The sequence below is a fragment of the Grammomys surdaster genome, unplaced genomic scaffold (assembly GCF_004785775.1).
Source record: "Grammomys surdaster isolate TR1022 unplaced genomic scaffold, NIH_TR_1.0 211, whole genome shotgun sequence".
Lineage (NCBI taxonomy): Eukaryota > Metazoa > Chordata > Mammalia > Rodentia > Muridae > Grammomys > Grammomys surdaster.
The window spans coordinates 5,045,947-5,070,551 of NW_021604656.1; the positions used below are offsets into that span (position 1 = coordinate 5,045,947).

Sequence of the window (24,605 nt, forward strand, 5' to 3'; positions counted from 1 at the left end):
ACACACACATACACACACATACACACACATACACACACACATGCACACACATACACACACATACACACACACTCACATACATACACACACGCACACACACAAATGCATGTCCACATATATACATAACATAAAACATACAGCAAATACACACACAGAGGGAGAGGGAGAGACAGAGAGACAAAGAGACAAAGAGAGACACAGACAGACAGACAGAGGGTGTCACCATGTTCCATAAAAGCAAGACTCCTTGAAGAGATTGCTGGTTCCAAGGCTGGGCAGTAACTATTCAAGATGAGCCAGAGCATTTCGTTAACGTCAGGCAGGAGTGGAGGCAAGGCTTCAAGCTGGATGGGGTTTTGTAAAAAGGAGAGTTGAACAACTTGAAGGGCTTCTCCCTTCAACCTGGGATGTCTGAGCATCAGAATATGCTGTCATGGTGATGTGTTAAGAGCCATTAACCGGCACTCAGTCCCTCGCGTTGTGCTGGTAGAAACTGACGTAGGAGAGAAAGCCCTTGCTGTAGAATATCAGCTGCTCACATGGAAGGGGTGACAGGCAAGGTACGTCTGCTCCGAAGTCAACGTGGTAATTATTTTATCAAAGTAAATTAAAACAGTTGGACATACGTTGACAACCGTATCTGCCTTTTATGATACGCTGGTCTCTGCTCTGTGGTTGTCCAGAACCTGTGCGTCCACGTGGCACTTGGTCCCTTAAGAATGGTCCCAAGCTACATTGGTTTTTTTTGAAGTTTTCTTTCTATAGGTTCAAATGGCTTTGACTAAGGCCGGTCATTCTGTTGTCAGCAGTGTTTCACAGGTCCCATCTCTCCCTGCTCACTGCCTCTGTCTGCAATGGCTCAGATGCCATCTTGGAGAGTTTGTCAGAGTTTTGTGAGGAGCAGCATTAGGCTTTCCAGGTTCATCCATACAGCTATTTCACAGTGGTTGTGTGTCTTTGTGCATCACAGTATTGCTTTTTTTCTAACTAAAAGGTACATTACAGATACCCAGAGAAGCTAAGTAATATACCCTGAAACACAGTTAGTAGAACATAGGGTTGGAACCCAAGCACAGTGTCCACCAACAGGATAGCTAGTATAAGGCCATCATTCTTGTCACTTGCCCAATGGGAGCTGCCCAGAATAGAAGAGCAAATCGCTGCCTGTGTACTCATACCTGAACTCCCATCCCTGAGGTGTTACTAGGCCTCAGGCATCAAACCCTGATGTCCCTTGACTCTGATGAAACACCAGAGTCAAGGTGGCAGGCAGGCTGTATCCTGTAAGATTGCCCCAAGGTGAGCAGTGCCCCAAGCAGTCTTGCTGTTCCTCCCAGGCAGGCAAAGCATCTGTGGAGGTGAACCCTCAACCTGAAGGGCGAGACAGGGCTGCTTAGATTTAAGGAGGAAGTTCAAAGCCAAAAGGAAGCTCTCTTTAAATGGAAGGGCAGCGTGCGTGTTGGGGCCAAAGGAGGATGGTGGAGAATTCCTAGTAAAACTTTACAGCTTCCTGCTTTCCCTCCTCTCCATCTTTGAGCCACGAAAGCTATGAATCTGGGGGGCTGTCTTGCTGAATGAGGGCAGGAACCGCTCCCCTCCACCTCCCCGCCCCCTTTAGCGCAGCCAGGTGGAGCTTCTACCTTTAAAGGTGTCCATCTCTGCTTTTCAAAGTACAGACCATCTTCCAGCCCGGGGTGACAAAGAGTGGCCTTGAGTCACCCACAGGAGCTGAGGGCACCTACTGCCCTTGGCCGGCTGGGCTTCGAGTTGGCCGAGGAAGCTCAGCTGTCATCCCTTTTATGTGTATTGACTTAGCAGAGTGCAAACATGTTAAAAGTTCACTTTCTCCTTTATAGGAGTCTATAAAAAAGCTCTTAAACCGGAGTCCTAGGGCTTCCGCAAGACAAATGCGGGATGAGGCCTTGGGGCGGTGCTGTGCCTCCCTCTGCCCTCTGTGGAGCTGTGGGCTGCCCCAGCGTGCTGATTCAGGCTGGATCCTGGGCCTCTCCATCATGATGAGTTCATGCCAGTGGCTGGAGAAGTAAGTCCTGCCAGGAGACTGCTCCGAGGCTGGCAGGCGGCTTCTGGTGAGTCCTTGGTGAACTCCTGAGTGGGAGTGGGAGCTCTTTGGTCCCAGGATTATTTCCTGGACCCATTACAGGTTAGTGGTTCTGAGTTGCTAAACAAGCCTGAGGGAGAGAAAATGTCCTCTGAGTTACAGCTGGGTGACTTGAGTCTCTGGGCAGCCTGCAGTGAGGAGGGACACTAAGAAGCCTGATTGGAAAAGAGGCCCCCTTGTTTGGCCCCGGGAGCCACAGACCATACCAGGGTCCTTGTTTGTGGAAACCCGTTCTTTGAAAGGGCAGATGAGGGAGCAGGTGACCCAGTTCAATGTCATGCTCCGAGGCGGTGGAGGATCGGCAAATGCCAGGGCTCTCCCAACCTCAGTTTCTCCACCTGTCGTCATGGGTGCTTACTTCTCAGAGCACCAGGAGACAGATAGTCAAGTCGAGGGAAGGGATCTTGGGTGGAGGATGAGTGTTCTGTGGTCCAGAGGAACTGTCCACTAATAGTCTCCTCAGGGCTACCGGGTAGACTTGGCCCCTGAAGCCAGTGAATAACACTCCCTCTTTGCTCAATAAACAGCTGAGGATGGTTAATAAATTGAGGCACTGGGTTCTTGGAGAGACTGGCCAGTCCTTTGCCCTTTCTTTTCTGTCGTGATCCCTGGCTGTGGCTTGAGAACTAACACCTGACCTGGGGGAACAGCAGCTCTTCTTGGGACCTGGGTGGCCTGAGAGAGCACTGGCTCAGAGTCACCCCTCAAAACTCTTCGGCATGAATGAATGATATCTACGCTAAGGACTTGAGGGGATCTTGGCCCCCCAGAGGAGATGGATAATGCAGAGACAAAGAGACAAAGCGTAGCCTCACCCTTTGGTCAAACCTACTCAGAATCCCTGATGGCATCAGTTTTACAGCCAATCCTGGCTGGGCCGCTCTGCCTGGGTCCTGTGGCCTCTCTGGGCCTGGACTTTAGAAATATGTCACTAACGGGAAAGTTCTTTGCAGAGCTCAACAGGATGGTGAATTCAGGCAACCAGCTGTTCCTGGAACACAGAACTGTTTGTTGTGTGAGCACACTGGTCCGACTGCCCCTGTTGCAGTGGTTAGCGGATCAGCATCATTTGCTCATGGAAGTGCTCTGGCTGGGACATTTGTTCCATATTCTAAATCAAATGACATAAAACACTCAGGACATCATTCCATCTGATGGCCTCTCTGGACCCGGCGTTCTAGAATCAAGCTGTTCTCTATGACTTCCTGACATATTGGAGATGTTCTGTCTTTTAGTAGCTTCCAATCATTGGCACCTGCTGGCTCTGTGGTGCCATCCTGTGCTTGAAATGTAGCTAGTGTAGATGAAGAAAATAAATTAGTGGCTTTATTGAGTTTTAATTAGCTTAAATTTTAACCAATGTGATTAGTGTCTGCCAGATTAGCCAATACCATTCTAGAATGTTCTTTCCAAGCTGGGCCTCGCCTAGATGCTCTGAGCCACGGCAGTGTCATATGGAGAAGAGCTGAAAAGCCTTCAGTCCCTTCAGCCTCATACAATAGAGGTCCTAATCAGCCCACCATAAACCCCGTAAGTAAGGTAGCTGCTCCCAAAGCCTGGTTGGTCATGTCTAGTCTGGGTGGGAGGCAGGCTGGCACACAGCGTCCACCCAATGTGGTGATAAAGGAACGAAAGCAGGTCTTTCTTCCAGGCCAAGACTAGCACTGTGCCAACCTCCAGAAGAGGGGAGGTGACTTTTCACGAGATCACACGGTGGTGGCTTAAGTCTTCACGCTCCACAAAACAAAGACCAGCCAGGCCTCCCCTGCAGGAAAGGCAGGATACAGGGGCTGGAGACCACAGACCACCATCCCACTTACTTGGGGTTCCTCTGCGTCTGTCTCCCTTCACAGGCTTCCCAGTAAGGAGACACACGTTCATGGCAGTGTCCCCTGGCTAGGAGTGTCCACGGTGGGAAAGAGCTTCCTGTCTGAAGCCATGATGGCAACTGTGGATGCAAGAAGCTGAGTTACCTGCAGAGTGGGCCAGGCCCCTGAGAGTCAGGACAACCTTGGAAGCTTTCTATTTCTGAGCCCTATTTCACTGTGCTATCCCTGACTTTTGGTGACATCCTGTGACATTTGCTGGGAGCACAGGCCACACCCTTGGGCACATCTCTATGAAATGGCTTCTCAAAGTGCTACCTTGAGTTGGGCAGGGTGCAGAGTGGGGTGGTCCTGCTCTCTCTGGGGCGGGGAGCTGAAAAGGCCTTAATAGGCACATTGTCCCCGTGTTTCCAGAGTGCCGCCCGGCCACTTCCTCACATGCTGCGTGCTGGATGAGCTCATGTCTGAGGCTGGGAACAGCACAGAGAGCTGGGCCTGGCTGCCGGGAGGCCCTATGGCCTGAGAAGCCCTCGCAGGCTGAAGCTGGCGGAGTCCTGAAGCGGAACGTTGTAATAAGCGACGCCGACTGGATTTATGGGGCTGCGCACATGGGCCTGGCCTTCCTGCGAGGGCCTCCACATGGGAACAAAAACAAGAGCTGGCCCAAGTGTGGCGCGACTGGGTCTTAACAAGAGTCTGCTAATTACAGGACGGCCTCCGCCAGAACCCCAACCTGAGGAGCAGCTGAGCACTGGAGCCATTCCTGTCAGCCTGGGCTCTGCAGGAGTGTCCTGTGTCTACCTAGGGTGTGCAGACCACTAGCTCTGCAGCCTCAGACATGGCCTCAGCCTTTCCTCACTTGTCCTCATCTGTAAAATGGGATCCCAGCTCTTCAGGGCCAATGGAAAACGGTGTCCCAGAACAAATAACTCCTAATTTCGGAATAACTCACTCCTGTCTTGAATCCTAGTTTAGCCAGGTCCTTGTTCTGTGGCCTGGGCAAATTGTTTTGGTCTTCTGATCTAAATATGTTACCCAGGAGACAGGAATATAAGGGGTGGTACATTAGGAGGATGTAGTGGAATGCTGCCCGTGGGTTCCTCTGTTCACACACAGTGCAGTTCCCTAGTGCACAGTCATGACCCTGTGCCACTGATGTTTTCTAACTAGGAATAGAGTTGGCAGCAGCCTGGATCCTGGCTGCCATGGTGACAGTGCTCAGGGGTGTGACGGTCAGGAAAGCAGACATGGGACACCCTTCCTGCCAGGGGCACAGGAGACCTACCTGGGCAGCCTTGCTATGCAGAGGGCCATAGGCAGGTTTTTTGGGGGGAGTGGGAGGGGGAGCCAGCACCAGGAGCCAGGCTGTGGTACTGTGGAGCAAGCTGCAGGATTTGGCTCTCCTGGCATTTAGGGTGACTTATGAGGAGCCTCCTGCGACACAAGCATGTATACAACCATCAGGACAGACTGCACGTGGTCCAGCAAGGGCAGCTCTCTGAGGTCACCGTGATGTGTTCCCTCACAGCTCACTGGCTTCACTGCCCTCACTGGGAGAGCAAAGGCTGTCTGCTGCCACAGCGCCAGGTCCTCTCTGCAAGCGTTCCTCATCGTCCTCCCTGCCAGCGTTGTGCTTGCATCCTTTCAAATCTGGGGACAGGTCAGACAGACGGAGGCACTAGAGGCTGTGAGAGCCAGGCTGTAGCACACAGTATGGCCACAGGGTCTAGCCTCCAATACCAGACTATGCTAAAGCTGCCCTGTGCACACAGGTGTCAACACTGGGCAACAGGGTCAGGAATGGCCTTAGGTGTGAGCCTGAGGGAGTCCGTACTTGCCTGAGCTGCCCCAGCTTTCCTGAGGCAGGCTGTATGTCCACGGCTAGGCCTTTGCACACTGGCAGTGATTCACACAGCCCTCGTCAGCTCAGGCCCTTTTGGCAAGACAGGGAGGGTGTGAGATGCAGTGTCATGTCTTTGTGAAGGGCAGAGTCCCCTTTGCTTACTCAGTGCCTTGTCCCCAGACCCTAGTGCCAGGCATGGCCCAGAGAGGTAAGGGACAGTGTGCATACGCATACTCAAGAGTCCAGTGGAGGAGACGGCTGCTTACGGACAGGACAGCTGTCTGGCAAACAAGATGCTCTGGCTAGTGGACGTTTAGGGTAGACTGAGAAAAGCCATCCTTCCAGAAGGGAAGCATTGCTGCAGGAGGCTGAGTGTGTGTGTGTGTGTGTGTATAAGTGTGTGAGTGTGTGTGAATGTGTGTGTGAGTATATGTGTGTGTGTGTGAATGTGTATGTGTGAGTGTGTGTGAATGTGTGTGTGTGTATGTGTGTGTGAGTGTAAGTGTGTGTGTGTGTGAATGTGTGAGTGTGAGATGTGAGTGCATGTGTGTGAGTGTGTGTGTGTGTCCAGGAGTGGAGGCGTGCAGGGAGGGCATCGTCAGCATCCCCTCTTCCACTCAGACTCGCACATCGCTGATTTCTTGAGCTCTCTTAGGGACAGTGGACAAACGCAGTGCAAAGACTTGGAGCGAGCAGAAGTTCCTTGAAGTTCACGTGACACTTGTTTCTGTAGCATTTCCTTTCTAATGGGTGCAGCCAGAGGACCTCAAGGTGAGACCTCATAGCCAGGCCCTCTGTGGGACCTAATGAGGGGCTGCCGGGTTTCAATTATGCCAGGGGCCTTGTCTTGCACTGTTTGACTGACAGCTCATTACCCGGCTGCTGGTTTTGGGGGGCAGTGGAATTTAATCCCCCAGGTGGGAAGCAAATCAATTTGCCCATCTGCCACAGCTGAGCCTACTTGAACTCGACTCTCATTTATTCTCCCAAGCTTAGGGAGCCTTGTCGTTTTGAAGTGCAACAATATTAAGTTTCCTGGTCAGCCTGGGCAGGGGTGCACAGGCAGAAGTTCCAGAGTATCTCCTTGGAGGCCTGGCCTGAGCAAGCCATGAGGGTCCGCTGGGGATGCAACACAAACAAGGGGACCCCTTGCCCATTAAACCTTTATGGTTTGTGGGAGGGGGTGGTGGGACAACATGTCATCTGATGGTGTTAAGATTAAAGTCACCTTCCCAAGGGCTCAGTGCCCAAAAGGACTCATGGGAACATGGTACACCGGCTTCCCATTTCCTGTGTGTTCTAAGCTGTGCTACTCTCTACTGTGTTCAGTACTGTGGTTTCAGGTGTTAAGACACAAGATTCAGAGAGCACCATTCTGTACTGTGTGTTCGTTCCCTCATGACAGTACAGGTGTTAAGACTTGAAGCCAAGGTAATGACTTTTAACCTCAGACACTGGGGCAGCCTCCCTAGTTTGCTCAGGAAGGCAATCAGGGGACCTCTTGGCCAGGACAAATGGCGCCCACTGTGTGTACCTTACAACACATCCAGGTTGACATCAAGGGCACAAAAGTTATCGTAATGCCTGGCTGCTTTGGATCGGAGAATCCAGCACTCTGTTCAGCCTGCAGGAGACCTGTTTGGAGTTCTTCATGAGGTGCTGACGGCAGATCATGGATCAGTTGTGGCCACTCCACAAAGCAGAGAGGCCCAGGAGGGCGACTCAGAAACTGTAGTTTTGTGGGAGATAGCTCCCACTGCCTTCTTCTCACGTTCTAAAGATGGTTATTTACACTTCCCTCCATTCTGTGCCTGATCAATCGGAAAGCACTGGGGCCTCCATGTGCGTGAGTGTGAGCGTGTGCGTGCACACACATGGCCAGAGGATGAAGTTACTGGGGTGGCTGCAGCGGAGGTGTCTTCTGAGGAGGGAAGCCGTTTTTCTGCAACAGTTCCTGAGTCTAACAGTACAGCGCCTGCTGGGTTGGTTTCCAGGGGTCAGGGAGAGGCCAGTCTGTTTACATGCCTTTGCCAGGAGTGCAGGGGGTGTCAGGGCCCTGGGATTAATGAGCAGTGTATTGCCTCACCTGTTGGGAGGGTCATGTGATATGATTTTGATATGAGGGGCCACAGAAGCAAACATGACGGGTCAAGTTATAAACAGAAGAAAAGCCCAAGAAAAGGTGACCTCGCCCCTTCCCATTGAACATGTCTCTTTCTTCTCACTGGGGAGTGGGAGCCAGGCTCCCCCTTGCCTCAGAACCTTCAGGCAGATCGTCCCCCCCCACCCCACCCCAGCAAGGAGGCCCCGAGACCAGCTTCTAAGATAAAGTTCACCATCGATGCCTCAGGGAAAATTAAATATCACGGTTGCTAATGAGAATACGGGCCCTGCTTTGCCCCTGGACCACAGGGTGACTGCCAAGCAGCCTGAATGGCAAACAAGGAACAGAGAAGCTTGCTGGACCCCACCTTTTGAGGAAGGCTGAGCAGACAGCCTAGAGGCCCTGGGAGCCTGTGTTGTTGGCTTTTGGGTGAAGCAGGGAGATGTTGCTCATGGAATTCTTCCCACCTCCCCTTCAGTGTCTAAGCTAATCTGTCGCTGGCTGCAGCTGTGACCAAATATGCACCTGACTCTGAATGGAAAATAGTTTGTCAAATGCTGGGAGTGGGGTGCAGAAGGCGGGAAGGAGTGGCTGCCAAGAGTGGGAGTAGGGGCGAGGCCTGGGTTGTCAGCAAAAGGGCCCAGGGTGCCTCAATCCTGGAGCCAAGGGAATTGTCCATACTCCATTTGTCACCCACCTCGTCTGAGAAGATCCCAACCTTCCCTGCCAAGATCCCTACTGCTACGTTCCATGTTCCAAGGAACTCTGTAGGGCCTCCCACACCAGAGAGCAACGCTCACTTCTCCAAGTCACTGCTGGACAGAGGCGCTGCCTGGCCTGTCTCTGTGGCAGGCCAGCCATCGGAGGCCTCCATCATACACATGAAGCATTTGCAAAACCCATGTCAAGCTTGCTTAGTGTGGGTGCTTTGCCTGCCTGCATCTGTGTCTGCACCACGTGTGTGTCTGGTACCCAGAGAGGCCAGGAGGGTGTTAGATCCCCTGGAACTGTAATTACGGACAGTTGAGCTACTGTATCGGGTGCTAGGGATGAAGCCTGGGTCTTCTGGAAGATACCTCTTAGCAACTGAGCGCCTCTCCAGCTCTCTCAGTATACATTTTGGTTCTTTCATGCGTTGGGTTGTTTGTGGCCCCCAGGCTGATCACCCAGGTCTTGCCAGTGGACAGTGCCAGTGGACAGGCAAGGGTGGTGCAAATTACTGGACTGATACCAAAGGGGAGTTAGTTCTGGAAAAGCTCTGGTTGTGCAGTCATGTGGAACTGGGTTCGAATCCTAGCTCCCTTTATAACCATGTGGGTCTTGTCAGAGTGTGTTTCAGCTGTTTCCCTGTATGTAAAGGCTATTGCCATCCTCGTCGGCTTGCTGTGAGAAGCGGGGGAAAGGATGGGGGTGGGGGTTGCGATGGGGGAGATACTTGCAGCTGCTGTTGTTAACTAGGTCCCAGTGGGAGCTGTGGTCTCTGTTGGGCTCCAAAGGTCATTTGAAGGCTCATGGAAGAAGCTACTAAGAAAACCATGGATTTATTCAGGGTGGAGCCCTGCTGCTTGGAGCAAAGGTTGCTCTTCAGAAACAGGACAGGGGAGGGGAGGAGATGGCTCAGTGCTTGCTGGGGAAATGTCAGGACCCGAGTTCAAACTCCCTCCACGCACACACAAAATTCCAGGTGTGGCTTCAGGAGGCCATGCCACCAGTACTGTGAGAGGGCAGACAGATCATGCTGGCTTGCTGGAAGCTGGCCTAGCTCCGGGGTTAGAGACTGTCACTCCATAGAGCAGGGCACACATGTGTATATATACCATACACATACCAAAAAGAAAAAAGAAAAAAGAAAAAGTATTTCCTAAGTGTCTGGAGCCACTGTAGAATCTATGGGTCTGTGGCCCTGGAGTCTGGGTGGAGGTAGGGACCCTGTTCGGTGGCATTTTCTGTCACTGACCCAGCAGTTAGTGGCTGCAGGAGGACACTCACTTCTGCAAGGATACACCGGCATGTGCCTCCTCACAGTGCTTTGTTTGTACGTTTGGCTAACTCAAGCTTGGTCTTCCGAGTGGAGGCAGACAAGTGTTTTGAGAGGTTCCTTGCAGATGCAATCCCAGGAACCATCGTGCGCTCTATATCCAAAGTTTAGAATCATTTAGGTGAATTTTGGAAACCCCAAGAATCGCAACGAACTCTTCTGTGCTGTTGCCAGGAAAGCAGAAACTGGCTGCCCTTTCCCCCCAGTCCCTTCCCAGTCCTTTGAGCGACATCTAGTGGAGGGTTTTCAAAAACTCTGCCAGTTGCTTCACTAGAATCGCTCCAAAGGTGAAGGTACGCAAGTCTCAAAGCAACCATTTAAACCCGGACTCCTACACACTTCAACAGGTGCCTGAGATGTCTCATTCTCCGAGTTAGAGCTGCCACCAAAGGCCAGGTGGACTGTCAGAGGGATCAGTGTCAGGGTCTGTCCACAGATGGCAGCATCTTGTCACTAAACAGCTGGCTCACAGGCTAACAATGGTGTCTGCTTTTTTGTGAGGTAACAAGGAAGCACATGCATTGTTGCCTGTGAAGTACTACAGTGCCTGGCACATGGCAAATACCCAAACCACCAGCAAACAGTAGTGTCTACTCGTGCCCCTGAGGGGGCTACCTGTGGGAGCAGTGTTCTTGGGGATTGGGTAAGCTCCTTTACAAAGTCTGAGTCCTGTTTTAAGGGGCACCCTCTTCGAGGAATCAATGTCGAACAAAGCCCCTTTCTAATCAAGAGATGAGACAATCTAACCCCAACACTGATCTGGTTAAGAAAGGGTTCTGGAAGCTGGAAGTGGTTGTGGCTACTGCTCAGACTGAGTCCTGAGCTGGTTGGACTTCACCAGACTCCCTCGTGGAAAGGAAATCTGCTTTTTTTTAAGACACAGTTTGTGTGGCCCTGGGTGGCTTTTATATCACAGGGCTCCACCAGCTCTTGCCTCCAAGTTTCGATGAAAGGCATGTACCACCACAGCAGGCATAGAAGAGAGGCACAGCAGCAGGCACAGAAGAGAATCCACTCTCACTCCTTCCTGGTTCTGCCTGCCCTTCTAGACAGACACCCGCCAAGGAAATCTGAGAAGGCTTCTGTGCTTTTAGACAAGTTTAGATGATATCACAAGTACCCGTGAAGCTGAGCCTATCTGTTTCACTAAGGCATCTTGAGTGGCAGATCCTGGGACCTTGGTAGTGACAGAGTATCTTTGGGGACACTCTTGGTAGGGACTTTCCTTTAGGGAGTTGGCAAATGCAGACCAGCAGAAGGTTCATGGCTTGAGTTTTATCCACAGAACCCAGCCACAAGTCAGAGACCGGGGGGGGGGGGAGCTGGCTCAGGGGGCAAGGCCTTGGCCCCTGCATTAGCCTCTAATCATTGGTGTGGCTTTGGGTGCCTTCTCTTCCTTCTCTGTGAGATGAGACTGACATCCCGACCACACTCGGAAGGCTGGAAGCTTCCTACATGATTTTGCTACACACTCCTAGGGCCAGCAGATGTCTGACCTACCTGCCCAGGTACAGGGACAATCTGGGAGCTTCCTGGGTGTAAGCTGCCTTCACCTGTGCCCTAGGGCTACTGGCCTGGGGCTCACAGGCACAGTAACGCAAAACACAGCCAGTCACAACAGTTTGACATTTTACTAAATCAATTCACACAAATTTCAAATTGCAAATATAATAAGGACAACAGATCCAGTTGTCTTTTTTTTTTTAACATTTTTCATTTTCAAATCTATCATTAAGACAAAAGGTAAACAAAAGTTAGGTCTGCTGCAAATTTTATGATTTTTTTCTTCTGAGGGGAAAAAAAAAGTTATAGTAAAAAGAACGCCACTGGGTGTACAGTAAAGCACCACAACGCACATTACAAATGGGGCTTCCTGCTGCTGCGACACAGGGGAGGGACCATCTCTCCACTGCTCTGTGTTAATCAGGACTTCATTAAAGTAAAACTATAAAATCTCCTAGGTTAACTAAGTCAGACACGGTCTGGAACGCAGTGCTTAAACAAGGACAATGCCGGCTATCAGTGCTGACAGAAAAAACGTTTTAGAAGGCCGAAAACAATCAAACCGGAAACCAAAACCTTATTTTCCCTAGATGAGCGGAACTGAAGAGGAAAGGAGTCCCACCTCCCAGTAAGAGCCGAGGGGATTTTTTTTTTCCTTTTTTCTTTCTTTCCAGTTGGAGGTGGGGACACGGCATGTGCTGGCTCTAGGGGCCCCTGGCCTAGTTGGCGTCCAGCTTGGCCATCTCCTGCACATAGATGCCTATGCTCTCACTGTCAAAAAGCACAAAGTATACAGTTTTGATGGAGGAGGACATCGTGGACACAAAGTAGCTGGATATGGCCTTCAGAATGAGCTGGGCCGCTGTCTGCTTCGGGAACCCGTTCCTGTTGGAGAGAACACAGTGGTCAGTACTCGGGGCGTCTACAGTGAGCCCACCACAGGCCTCCCCTGCAGGGTCCTCAGACTGGGCAGGAGATGCTCACGCTGGGGTGAAGAAGGCTCTTGAAGGGTAAGCTGTACTGAGGAACTGCCATGTACTGCTGGCACTTGGTAGTGAGCTCTACAGCGTGACCCCCTTTGTCTCAGAGCACGTTCATCACAGGTGTCCTCCTAGCCCCCTTGTCGTGAGGCAGACTGGCTCTGACACCGGGGGAAAGAAGAGCAGATGGCCCTTCAGGCAAGGTTCCTGTTATTCCACGGTATAGAAATGTCTGCTGTGGGGACGAGAAGCCAAGCTCATGCCTGGACATTGCTCAGAGCTCTCAGAGCTCCAGCCAGACTTCTCTGGTGGGGCTCCCCCAGCTCGCTCTCTCCCTCGCTCTCCATTAGGCTTCTAGAGGTGGCTTCTGCTGGCGCTGTGAACATAACACAGCCTGGTTTGATGTCTGCGGTCCCTCTGCTGCTTGCTATGCTTGTTATGCTTAACAAGCTCAACTCATTCAAAACCAAAAGTCCGGTTACTGGAGATCATCCAGACAGAACTATCCAGCACTCACAAGACGAGGGACAGGTAAGAACCTGCCATCTGTGAGCACAAGAAGAGTGTGATATGATCCTGATGGGGAGGTAGGACACAGGGAACATTCTGGACAGTGGCCAGCAAGGATGGAGACTGTGGACTGATGAGTGTGACTTAGTCAGGGTGCATGAGCTCCTGCTGCTTCTCCCTATAGTCCCTGGAACCAGCAGTACACCAAAGTCCCAGGCTGAGCCTCCCTGTCAGTGTCAGCCCATCATGGCCATGGGGTCTGAGTAGCTCTGACCTCCAGCTGTATAGCACTCTTACTGGGTGTCATGGCAGTAAAGGCTGTTGGTCCAGAGACTGTCTCCAAACTGCGTGAGCTAGTGTTACAACAAAGGGCAGGGCAGATACTGTGGTGCAGAGCAGAATTCTGGGGTAAGTATCGATAACTTGACTTCAAGTTATCACTCAAGTTTCCAAGTCAGTATATCCTGCCACTGATGTGTGAAAATCAATGTCACAAGGGGGCTCAGAATGTGAGGGTCCAGAACTCAGGACCTGGAAGCTCAGTATGAATGGGTCCATGTGTGCCCAAGCCAGTTCCTGGTCAATGCTGCATGTGCGCTTTACAGAGTGGCCTGGCGGAAATAAACTATGCTTGGAGAAGCTTTCACGGGTACCACTGCTCACCACAGTCTACAGTCCTTAGCCTGCCTGTCATTTTGGCTGGTGCTCTCTGGGTTGACAATGTGTTCACAGCACCCCTGGCCTTCTGTGCCCGTGACACCGACCCGCCCAGGGAGCCACATACAAAAGCTTTTGTGACCTGCTTTCACCTGGGAGACCTGGGCAGTGCTACATGCTTCAGGAATGCTGAACATTCTTAGAGGGCCATCGTCGGGTGTGATAACAGGCTCGGGGCCTCTCCACACACACCTCAGCTCGGAGTCCCAAGCAGCCTGGGTTTCTTCCCAGAATGTCTAGCTAAGCTGGGGGACAGCAGAGACACAATGACAGAAGTCAGGCTACAGTGAGCCACTAGGCAGCTGGCACAGCGGCCATGATCCTCTCAGGCAGGGGGCACAGAAGGCAGCCTGGGTGGGAACTGCGGGAGGAGATAATCGCCATCTGTTCTGGGAGCACATTCCACAACCAGCTGAGTGTATCCTGCTGGAGCCCACCCTCAGGCCCAGGCCCAGAGAGGGTCACTGGGGCAGGCAGACCTTAGTCCGTGGGCTCTGAGAAGTGAAGAGCTGTTCTCTGCATGGGAAGGTGCAGACTTTGTCCACCAGTGCCATGCTCAGCTACTGAAGGCCCGCCCGCCTTCACACCTGCGCTCGCTAGCAGAGCCGAGGAAGGCCTCCAGTAATTCCCTGTAGCCAAACGGTCACAGCTGCGTGCTCCTGTGTGCTCAGCCAGCTGGTGTGCTTGGCTTCTGCCTGGCACACACCAGGTGGGTGATGTGATATAGACACATGCTGTCGCCCCAGCCTCTTCCCCGATTGCAACATCAGTCTCCTGAGAGCATCAGAGGAGCGGGTCACTCCTAGCTGGTTCAGGGTTCAGCTGTGGCCCCTGAAGGGGTATGTAACTCGCTGAGGAAAGGGTCCTTCCTGTTCCTGTGTTCTAGCTCTGAACCTGAGGATGGTGCTGACATCATGGATAGCCTTCTTGCACACCTGGCGGGGCTCCGCACCTGGAGCTTCCGCCCCTTGGGCCTTCAGCCACTCTCACTGGGAACCAGGTTCTACATGTAGGCAGCAGGGCAGAACTCCATAATCTGGACTCTCAGTGCAGAAGCTGGGGAAAGGGAGGGTGAGAGGTGTATACCGGTAGCGTCCACCTCAGCACATCCTTCTGCTAACGTGAACGGGAGCCTGGATTGGTTCTAGGGAGCCACGTTCTAAAGCAGCAGGCCCTGAGGAGAAGCGGAAAGCGGATGGGTACTTCCCTTGTGCTGTTTAGCAGGGTCCCAAATGCCCCTAGCTGCTCTAGTTAGCTGCACAGGTGACAAGGCAGATGCATGAGACGCTGACTCCATAGCCATCCCTGGTCCCCAAGGGGTGAGGGCAGCTATAGCCACACCATGCCTTGGCCATCCCATCATGTAGCACATCGGTGACCTGAGTACACCCCCAGGGCAACTGAAAGCTCCAGCCTTCCCTGTGTCTGTGCTCTGCCCTAGGCCTGTCAAGTCAGAGGCGGGACAAGAGGATGTATATTTGGCAGCAGAGTGTGGCCCAGGCCCACTGGAGATAATGGGGCTCCCAGGATCATTCTAAAGGTGGTAGACTATCTCCCCTCCACCCCCAGACCCTCAGACAGCTAGGACTGGATGACTGTTGGCATCAGTCACTGCAAGCATTGGAAGCAATGCTGGTATCAGTTTGGCAGAGAGCTGTCAACCAGTGTATGGTGCCCAGCTGTGCTGGAGGGCTGCAGACATGGATGCTGGTACAGATGGCACAGGATTCCAAGTACAGGCACTGCCTTGTTCCCATCTGAATGCCACTCCTGTCGTGCCGGGCCTGTCGTCTTCTCTAGCTTGGGTGGACATCGAAGACTCAGGGCTTGGGGCGTCTGCTCTGGGGTTTAGATTCAGGCTCCAGCTGCCCTTGTGCAGGGTGTACTGTTTCCTCAAGTGCAAACAGGAATTTCCAGAGTGTATACTATGCTGTGATGAGGGGTGATGCCACTGCAGCCTCCTGTGCTCCCCTCCCGGACTCCCCTGCCCTCATTGGTGGCTTTTGTTCACAGCACCTCAAGTTCCTTGTTCAGTGCTGTTCCCTGCTCTAGCAGCCTTGGGCCATGCCTGGCTTCCTTTGGGTCAGTCCTGCTGCATCTGGACCACCCTTTCTCCATATGTGGCCCCACTTTCCTAGGCTAGTGCAAAGAGATCTCGAGCTCTGGTGGGCACGTGGAAAGCTGGGCTCACAAGGGCTGTATCTGGGTCGGCTCCAGCTGCCCTCGTCTGCAGTCTTCCCCTAGGTAGGTCTTGCTAAGCCTCATCACCTCTGGGAGTGGAAGGGCCAGTGCGAGGAGCAGGTCGGCTGGAGACCCCAGAAGACCTGAGTCAGAGCCACATCCCAGAGCTGGAGAAGTCTGCGCAGCTGTGGGTAGTGTGGGGACACGGCTCTCACCTCCTCTATGGTCACGTCTGCTAGCATTGGCTCTCTTGTGCCATGCTGGGTACCCCGGGCCTTCACCATTTTCCCACACTCTCTGTGGAACTAGAACAGCTGCCTGACGGTGTGTGAAGCTGCCCCAGCCTAAGGCTACTTCTGGTAGAGAAGCCAAGAGCTCTGGAGTTCAAGGAGGAGACATTCTGAGGATGTGGTGGCTGTCGACCACACACAGCAAGGGGTCAGCAGCAGGGAGCAGTCTCTCCCTCCCAGTCCTCCAAACAGCTGCAGGCCCAGAGGCCTTCAGGGTGGGTTCTGGTCTCTCCTTTCCTTCTAAAGCCAAGCTGGTGTCCACACCATTGCTGTGCTGCCCTGGCAGCTCAGGCACCGCCAAGGTAGCCCACACTTCCCAGAAAGTGAACACAGTGGGCATATGCGCAGGAAGAACACGTGCAGGGGGTCCAGCCTGCCCCACAGTGCAAGCTCCCGTCCTGATGGGCGGTGTGGCCTCGTGCAAGCCTTAACCCTCTAACCGCGGCTGTGACCCCTGAATGAAGTTAACAGTGTCACTCCCCAGTACTGCTGGGGGACAGTGGAGACGAAATGTCTGGAGGCGCCCAGGGCTCTGCCCCGCCCATGCAGGGTGCTGGAGAAGCATGAGTGGTTTTTCCTTCTGTGCTCTAAGTCTGGGGGGGGTGTTACTCCAAGCCCCACACTAGTGCGTCCCAGCATGCTGCCCCAAGGCAGTCCCTTCCTCGAGTCTTACAGCACAAGGTGTGCACTAACGCTGTGACCAAGGCCAGGGTCACATGGAAGGGCCTCCTCTGCCTCTACTCAGAGCCATCCCTCTGGGGGAAGTGCTCCCTGTGAGTCATCCCTCTAGGGGAAGTGCTCCCTGTGTTTGCATTCCACCCGACTTCTGTGCCAGAGATACTGGATGCCACAGACAAGCCACTTCGTTCCTCTCAGCCCCGGTGATTTACTGGCTGGCCTGACATAATCCCGTTCTTTCCCCCCGAGAGCCAGGGCAGCTGTCTGCAGGGCTTGCGGGACGAGGTCTGCCCGACAGATGTGGCCGGGGAAGCCGCACACACATGTGCTGCCTTTGGCATTCCGCCCTTTAAAAGCTTCCCACTGATTATTTTTAAAAACTTTTACTCCATGAAAAATGTAAATAAGTTTGTAATAACAGATGTTCTTTTATGAGTATTACTTTTATGCTTCAATTAAGAATTTCCCAATAGCCATATGAAAGAGCGTGAAATTATTACCTCCAATAAAGGTTCTCCGGCCCTGCTCTTCAGAAGCACCTTTCATCAGGGCAGATCAAAGTGCATCCGAAGCACTAATTAACTGAGCCTCAGAACCATCTGTGAAGAAGGGTAGACCCCATGGCCTCGCTTATTAAGGAAGGCCCAGAACAGAGAGATGGATTCATTTACCAGAGGTCACACAGCAACATAATGCCGAAGGACAGTTCTCCTATGGGAGGTAGGAGCAGTAAGTATGGCTGTTTAAGATCTGATCCAGAAGCACTGTTAAAAAAAAAAACAGTCTTGAATCTACTTTGGGAGGGACCCTGGCACCTATACCACATCCAGTTCTAGGACAAGCTCTGTGGCACTTATCTTTGTAGATACTGGCACAGCAGAAGGAAAGGGCACTGGGAAGGTTCAGTCTGTGTTCATGACACAGGGCAGGCTCTTAGGCTGGAGCCAAGTCTGATCTCCACCTCCTCCTGGGCCAGTCTTTCTAGAGCTGGTCTCACAGCTCAGCCAGCACACAGCTGGTCTGGACATGGTGTTGATAAGAGGTCAGAGTGGAGGTCAGTGGAGACCCCCACCCACCTCACCTCTCCACGACTCCCAGCTCTCTGCAGGGCTGGGCTGGGCTCCTGCTGTGGTGTGGCACTCTGCAGCTACAGAGCGAGCTGACAGGTGGTGTGAGTGTGCTGCGGGCACGGGTGTGAGCTCTCACGTCTGCTCAGGAATCCTTCAAGCTCATCTAGATATACAGTTGGGCTAATTTTGGTCTTTCATCCAGAGGTCCGAGGAAGACTACGTATGTGAACAACCCGGGAGCGAGGGACCTCTGGCAAAGGAGCCCCTGGTGTTCAACACTGTGGGCTAGGGAGAGAGTGAGAGAGAATCTTCCACAGCTCCTGGCTGGGGGTGGGGGTGGGGACTCCCTCTGCCATCACAGTCCAGAACAGCAAAAGGCACCAGAGACCTGATGACGGTGGGGCCTCTGTCCTCCATAGTTCTTGTGAGAACTGAAGGTCAAGAGGTGCTTATAGCCCATAGGGCAGAGACTGCCTGACAGGACAGCATACTCTAGGACTGCCACTGGCTGCCCTTACCCTGTCCTGCCTTGGATGAAGGAGGGACAGAAGCCTCAAACTGGGGTGGGCTCTGTAGGGAAGGCAGGTGCCCCGCCTGGACACACCGCCTGCCAGTACAGACACACGGGCGGGGCTTCTTGGGATCTCAGCTGCTGACAGCCAGAGCTTCAGCCGAGCCTTCCCAAGCTGTGGCCGAGAAGATGCCATCTCCTATGTTCTCTGAGGCAGCAGTGCCCCACTGCATAGAACTCACACACTGTCCTCTCACTGCAAGGACCTCACCGCAAGGACAACAGCCTGGAGATGCCCCACCAGGAACGGCTGTGCCTGCTTCTCAGAGGGAGGTTCTTTCCTAGGCCACCGATCAGCTAGTGTATGTTGGAGTCAAGACTTGACTTCAGCTGAGCTCGGTGCTGCCCAAGAGAGACCTGAGGAATGGTCTAAGGCTGGGCCTGACCTCTGCACTCAGTTGGAGGACTATACTGTTCTGGTCCTCTGTCTGGTTTCCAGGGTGGGTCTTCTAAGTCCACCTAGGGTACGTGAGAGGCAGGAAGGAGCTGGGGCAGGGGCTAGCCTCGGTGCTCATTCAGCCCCCACCTTGTAGAGCGAGCTCAGCAACAGGCCTTTGGCTAGCCTACAGCCACGGGATGGGAGGTAAAGCATTCTAGGGAATAAAAGCAAAGGGGAGTGAGGGCTAGTGTGGTTCGAGCAAAAACAGCCCCACAGGTACAGAGAGAGTGACACTATTAGAAGGTGTGGCCCTACTGGACAAAGTGTCACGTTGGGAGGGCTTTCAGGTTTCAGAAGCTCAAGCCGGGCTTGACTCATGTTGTTTTTGCCATTCCTGATAGACAACTCCCAGCGACCTCTCCAGCACCGTGTCTGCCTGCGTGCCACCATGATGACAATGGACTGAACTGTGAACTGTAAGGCAGCCCTAGTCAAATGCTTTCCTTTGTAAGACCGTGGTCATGGTGTCTCTTTACAGCAACAGAAACCCTGGTTAAGACAGGGCTGATACATGGACTAGGTCACCTCTGTGACTGGCCTGTCTATGTGGCTTCCCGCTGGCAGAATGCGGACTGTGGATTAGAAAAGCAGCTGAATGCTCTAGGTGGGGACTCACGGGCCATCTAGTAGGAACATGACAGACGGTGGTGCCGAGGGCGGCTTCAACGGTGAGAGCCTGGCTCAGGAAGTTTCAGGGGAGAAGAATGTTAGTACATGTGTGGCTCAGAGACTGCTCTTGTGATATTTTGGTGAAGAATGAGGCTGCTTTCTGCCCTGGTCCAAAGGACCTTCCTAGGGCTAAACTGAAGAGTTAGGGATTGACAGCTTTGGCAGAGGAGATTTCCAGACAGCCTAGTATTGACTGTGTTTCTTGATTACTAGTGACCAGCTTATGAAACTATAATGAAAAGGAGTGAACTGAGCCAGGGAAGATACAGAATGTGCACTTTGAGGAGAAAAGGGGCACCAGGAAGTGTAAACAGATTAAAGGCAAGCCTGATGCCAAGTGGAATAAAGGGAGCGGTGACCTTGGAGTAAGACCCCACCCAGCTCAGCTTCCAATCTGTGGAAAGGACTGAAAGGAAAGCTTGGGGCCAGGCATGGTGGTGAGCACCTTTAATACCAGCATTCTGAAGGCAGGGGCAGGCAGATCTCTGAGTTCAAGGCCAGCCTGGTCTACAGAGCGAGTTCCAGGACAGCCAAGCTTAGACAGTGAAGGAGACCATCAAAACACAGAAAGCTGGTGAAAATATACTCAAACGAAGGGCCATGGTCCAGCCCTAGCAGCAGCAGAACTTGGCAGCTTTGACCACATGGTTCTGGCTTTAAAGTCAAGGATACAAGAAAGAGTATATGGAATCTCTCTCAGGGCTAAGGAAAGCCACTGAGGCCAGGCATGGGGCAGGAGTGTCCTTGCATGGAGGCCCAGAGAGGCCATTGTGTGACACTGAAGGTGAGGCCTGGATTACCTTCAAGACCCTCAGATGTTGGAGATGCCAGAGCTGTGGGATACCTGCTGAGGAGAGCTGCTAACAGGGAGTGGAACCAGCCCAGGAGAGAGAAGTGTGTTTCAGTCAACAAAGCAGAAAGGAGTTTAAGATCTGAAGACCACTTCGGCATCAGAGATGGAGATGCAGAGTCTGGAGTTTGCTCTGCTGGTTTTTGGTCCTGCTTTAGATGAGTATTTCTTCACTGTGCTCCCTTTTGGAATAGGAATTCATATCCTTGCCATATATGAAGTACATAATCTACCTTTTGATTTTGCTTTTACTAGGGATTACAGTGAAGAGACTGCATGGGTATCAGAAGAGATTTTGTACTTTTAGACAGGGTTGACGCTGACAGCCTTTGGGGACTTCTGAAGTTGGACTGAGTGTATTTCTATACTATAATCTGGCTAAGAGCCCACGGGAGCCAGTAAACTATGGTAGTCGGAATAAAAATGGCTGCCGTAGGCTCATAGAGAGTGACACTGTTTGGAGGTGTGACCTTGTTGGAGGAAGTGTGTCACTGGGAGTGGGTTTTGAGGTCTTAGATGCTCAAGCCAGGCCCAGTGTCACTCTCTCTTCCTGCTGCCTGCCTATTCAGATGCAGAACTCTCAGCTACCTCTCCAGCACTGTGTCTGCCTGTGTGCCACCATGCTTCCCGCCATGATGACAATGGACTGAACCTCTGAACTCTAAGCCAGCCCCAGCTCAATGTTTTTCTTTATACAGTTACCTTGATGGGGAAGGGGGGGGGGCTTCTTCATAGCAATGGAAACCCTGGCTTAGACAAAGGCCTTGTGCAAAGATTTGTAGGGCAACCTAAGGTTCTTTTGCTGTCCCTGTATTCCCACTCCGGTTTGAACCCACCTGAGTCTTAGTGACCCTTCAAGACCCTCTGATGTCTGTCTTGTCTGTAGACCCCTGTGGTGACACTCACTGTCACAAAGGTTTAGACATTTCTGACTTTTCTTCAGCTTCCATATTAATGATTTTTTTAAAAAATGTACATACATGTATATATGTCTGTGTATGCTACCTGTATATAGTGCTGCACAGGCCAAGAGCACAGCTTGAGTTTCAGACAGTTGTAAGGCACGCAAGGTGGATGCTGGGAACGCTAGAAGGGCAGGAGGCACTCACAGCTGAGCCGACTGCAGCCCTAGCACGTCACTGTTTACCTTTGCATTCTGTGCTTCTGGCAGAAGCAAGGCTTGAAGGCAGCCTCAAATGACACCAAGGGACAGCTCTATATTTGGGGCCATGATTGCAGAAAGGCATCCATGGCTGACGTGACGGTTGCACCCCTGTGCCCATACCTGCCACTGCCAATGGACGGGAAGGCGATGGACTTCAGCTTTCTGTCATCAGCTAGAGCCAAGCAGTTCTTCACCGTCTTTTCTAGAAGTTCTTCACATTTGTCTGCACCCCAGACTGGACTATTACAGTGGATCACAAACTTGGCAGGCAGGCCGTGGCCTGCACTAACAGCAGCTGGAAGGGTCAAGGAGAAGCACATGTCATGAATCAAGACTAAAAACGTTATTAAAACTAGCAAGGATAGTCTGAGCCATTCTGATGGCTCTGGTCGTACCAGGCCGCCCCCTCTCATCAGACCGTGTCATGTGCCCAGAGTCACTGGTGGGCCAACAGTGGGCGCATGGGGAGGGGCGGCCAGCAGCCCCTGTTGGAGAGCCATCATTCTCTGTGCCCACCTTACACAGACAGGCCTTGCGTGGGACTGCCTAAAAGAGCCTTCTCACTGGTGCTCTGTCCACTGTGCCCCTTAAAGGAAAACAGAGTCATGGCACCGGTCAGAGTTCTTATTTCATTACTACAGGCTCTTGATACTAGCCCAGGATGCAAGCAACACTTCATCACTGGGTGAGGCCGGCTGCATTTATTTCCTGAGAGGACCTGTGTGGACATTATATATAATTATTAATGTCTGCATTTAGTCAAGATTTACTTTAAAAACCAAAGGCCTTAACAAATTGGCCATACTGGACTGCAGAGCAAGAAAGAAAGAAGCAGACATGTCTGAAATGAGGAAGTGGTGGAGGATCTGCCTTCATGCAGAGCAGGTGCCCCTCCCCTTTGACGGACCCAGGAAGGCCTGTTCTTTAAGCACGCTAACCATCTACGATCCCCAAACTTGAGCCAGCCTTCCAGGTTTCCGCACATCCCCCATGGGCATGCCCATCTTCTTGTTCTTCCCTCTCTAACTAAGAATAGTGGTTGTGGCCCATCAGAAATGAGTGTTTTCCATTAAAAGTACAGTTGGCTGAGGAAGATGGCTCGCCAGCCGGCTTGCAGGAGGCTCACCCTCACCTTCGAGTGTTCCCAGCTCTCAGACCTGTCAAACTCTGCTCCTGTAAATCCTTTGAATTTGAGATTGGGACACCAGGCAGACAGGAGCCACTCAATAACCTTAGGATGTGAAGGTGGTTGTCCTGAGCAACCGTTAGCTCTGCTGACTGTATGGGCTGTGCTCTGAGTGCTCAGATGGTGGCACTGCTACCTACCCTCAGCCCTCAGCTCCTCCCCGGCACCGTGCAAGCCAGGAGCACGGCGCCCTTCCCACCTTACCTCCAGCTACTTCCAAGGGCCCGTTCTTTTTTCGAAGTTCCAGAACAGCTTCTACAAACTCCTTGCCGCCCTTCTTCTCCAGTGTGTTTCCTAGGCAAGGGCAGGGCAGGGTCAGAGTGCCACCCTGTCTGCAGCACGCAGACACTCAACATGTCACGTGATGACAGACTTTAAGTGGCCTGGGCGGCTATATTGTTACAAGACTGCAAAACAGGATCTACGCCTTGGCTGGGCAGGGAGGGGAAGCCTAGGATTTACCCTCGGCCAGTGGCCACTGGGCACGGCTGTTCTTCCTGGCTCCTCTCGCTGCCCCCACTCTGGGTGTAAGTAACTCAGGGGGGGTGCCAGAGGTATGAAGGAGGCACCTGTTCGTGGCAGACGTGCCCGGCCTGCGTGTTTCCACGGGAAACCAGGTGGCATTCGCTTCCAATGAGCCTGCTGAGGTTTTCTTATCTCGGGGAGAAGCCCCAAATAAGGGGGTCTGTAAGAGAGCACTTGCTCCTCCTACCAGCCAGCCGGCACTCCTGGAAGGAGGCCCAGGACAAAGTGCTCCTGGGTGGCCACCTTCGGGCCAGCACTGCATGCTTAGTTCCTGTTTTGCAGCTTTGGTGTCATATGCAAATTAAATAAAAGAAAAAAAAAAGAAAAATGGATTCAGACAATATTCTCTTAATTACATTCATGATTCAGAATTGTTTTAGGGAAAGGACAGCAACATCAGAGGCAGAACTTAAAGATGGACTGGTTTTGCACAAAGCTTGGGGAAGGGTGGCTGCTGCTTTGGATCTCATTTGTAAAAGGCCTCGCTGACAGGAGACCTGCTGCGGAGGCCAAGCTGAGCAGACCTTTGAGGCCTTCGGGCTCCATGGCTCACGAAGGGGGGGGGGGGGGACACGAGCGGGCGGCAGTCTAGCCTTGGAAGCAGCATATGTCGAGTTAGGCCAGAACAGGGTTCTAGTCTTCTTTAAGCTCTGTTTCCTCAGTTCTGTGAATTTTTAAAAATCTTTTTCCTCAGAAAGGATGAACTACCCCCCTTACAGTTCACCATTTATCCTGGAAAGTCTAAGTGTGCCTGGGTTGGTCAAGGTCTACTGGAATGTACCAGCCCAAGTCAGAACTGCCTTAGCAAACCTGTCTTACGTGCATGCATGTTCCCCAGAGGTGAACTAACCCCAAGAAGTGTCTGGAAGCAAAAGGCAATCCTCTGGGCACTGTCACAGATAAGGCAGAGCCAGCGCTACTGGCAGGGACGGGGCCACCACCATCACTGTAGGAAGTCCACAGTGCAAGGAAAAGTTTGGTGAGCAGTCCCCTGCCCGGGTGCGGTTCCTCAGCTAAGCGAGGCCTGGGCCTTGGATCCCTGCAGTGGGAGCCTCTGTCCTCACTTTTATGTCCTGGACAGCAGCACAAGCTTTCTATGCTGGCTGTCCCCAAGTCATTTCCAGAGGCTCTCACCTACCGCTACTGAATGTTTGTACAAACTTCAGCACCAGAGAGGCAGCTGAAGGAGCCATGTGTCTCAGGCAGGGGTGCTCTGGGCCTCAGGGCCCCACTCTACACCTCAGACATTGGTACGGCCCACATGTGAGACCCTGATAGAGGTTCACTTGAAATATCCATGCAGCTGAGGAAAAGGAGTGTGGGGTCCAAACCAACTAGTTC

At 52.5% G+C, this 24,605-nt stretch overlaps 1 protein-coding gene across 4 annotated transcripts in view; it reads right to left on the reverse strand.

The window, feature by feature from the left end:
• Positions 1-11,542: 11,542 nt before the first annotated feature.
• The window catches only part of LOC114624890 (core histone macro-H2A.1), a 61,434-nt gene continuing 48,371 nt past the window's right edge, over positions 11,543-24,605 (reverse strand). For 2 of the 4 annotated variants that reach the window (XM_028772033.1, XM_028772032.1), the window contains exons 7-9: positions 22,944-23,033; positions 21,674-21,848; positions 11,543-12,318 (exon numbers count right to left, since the gene is read on the reverse strand). In XM_028772033.1, the coding sequence (XP_028627866.1) occupies positions 12,153-12,318; positions 21,674-21,848; positions 22,944-23,033 (431 nt within the window). In that variant the 3' untranslated portion in view covers positions 11,543-12,152. The remainder of the gene's footprint in view (positions 12,319-21,673; positions 21,849-22,943; positions 23,034-24,605) is intronic. The other 2 variants (XM_028772031.1, XM_028772030.1) reach the window with 1 other exon arrangement.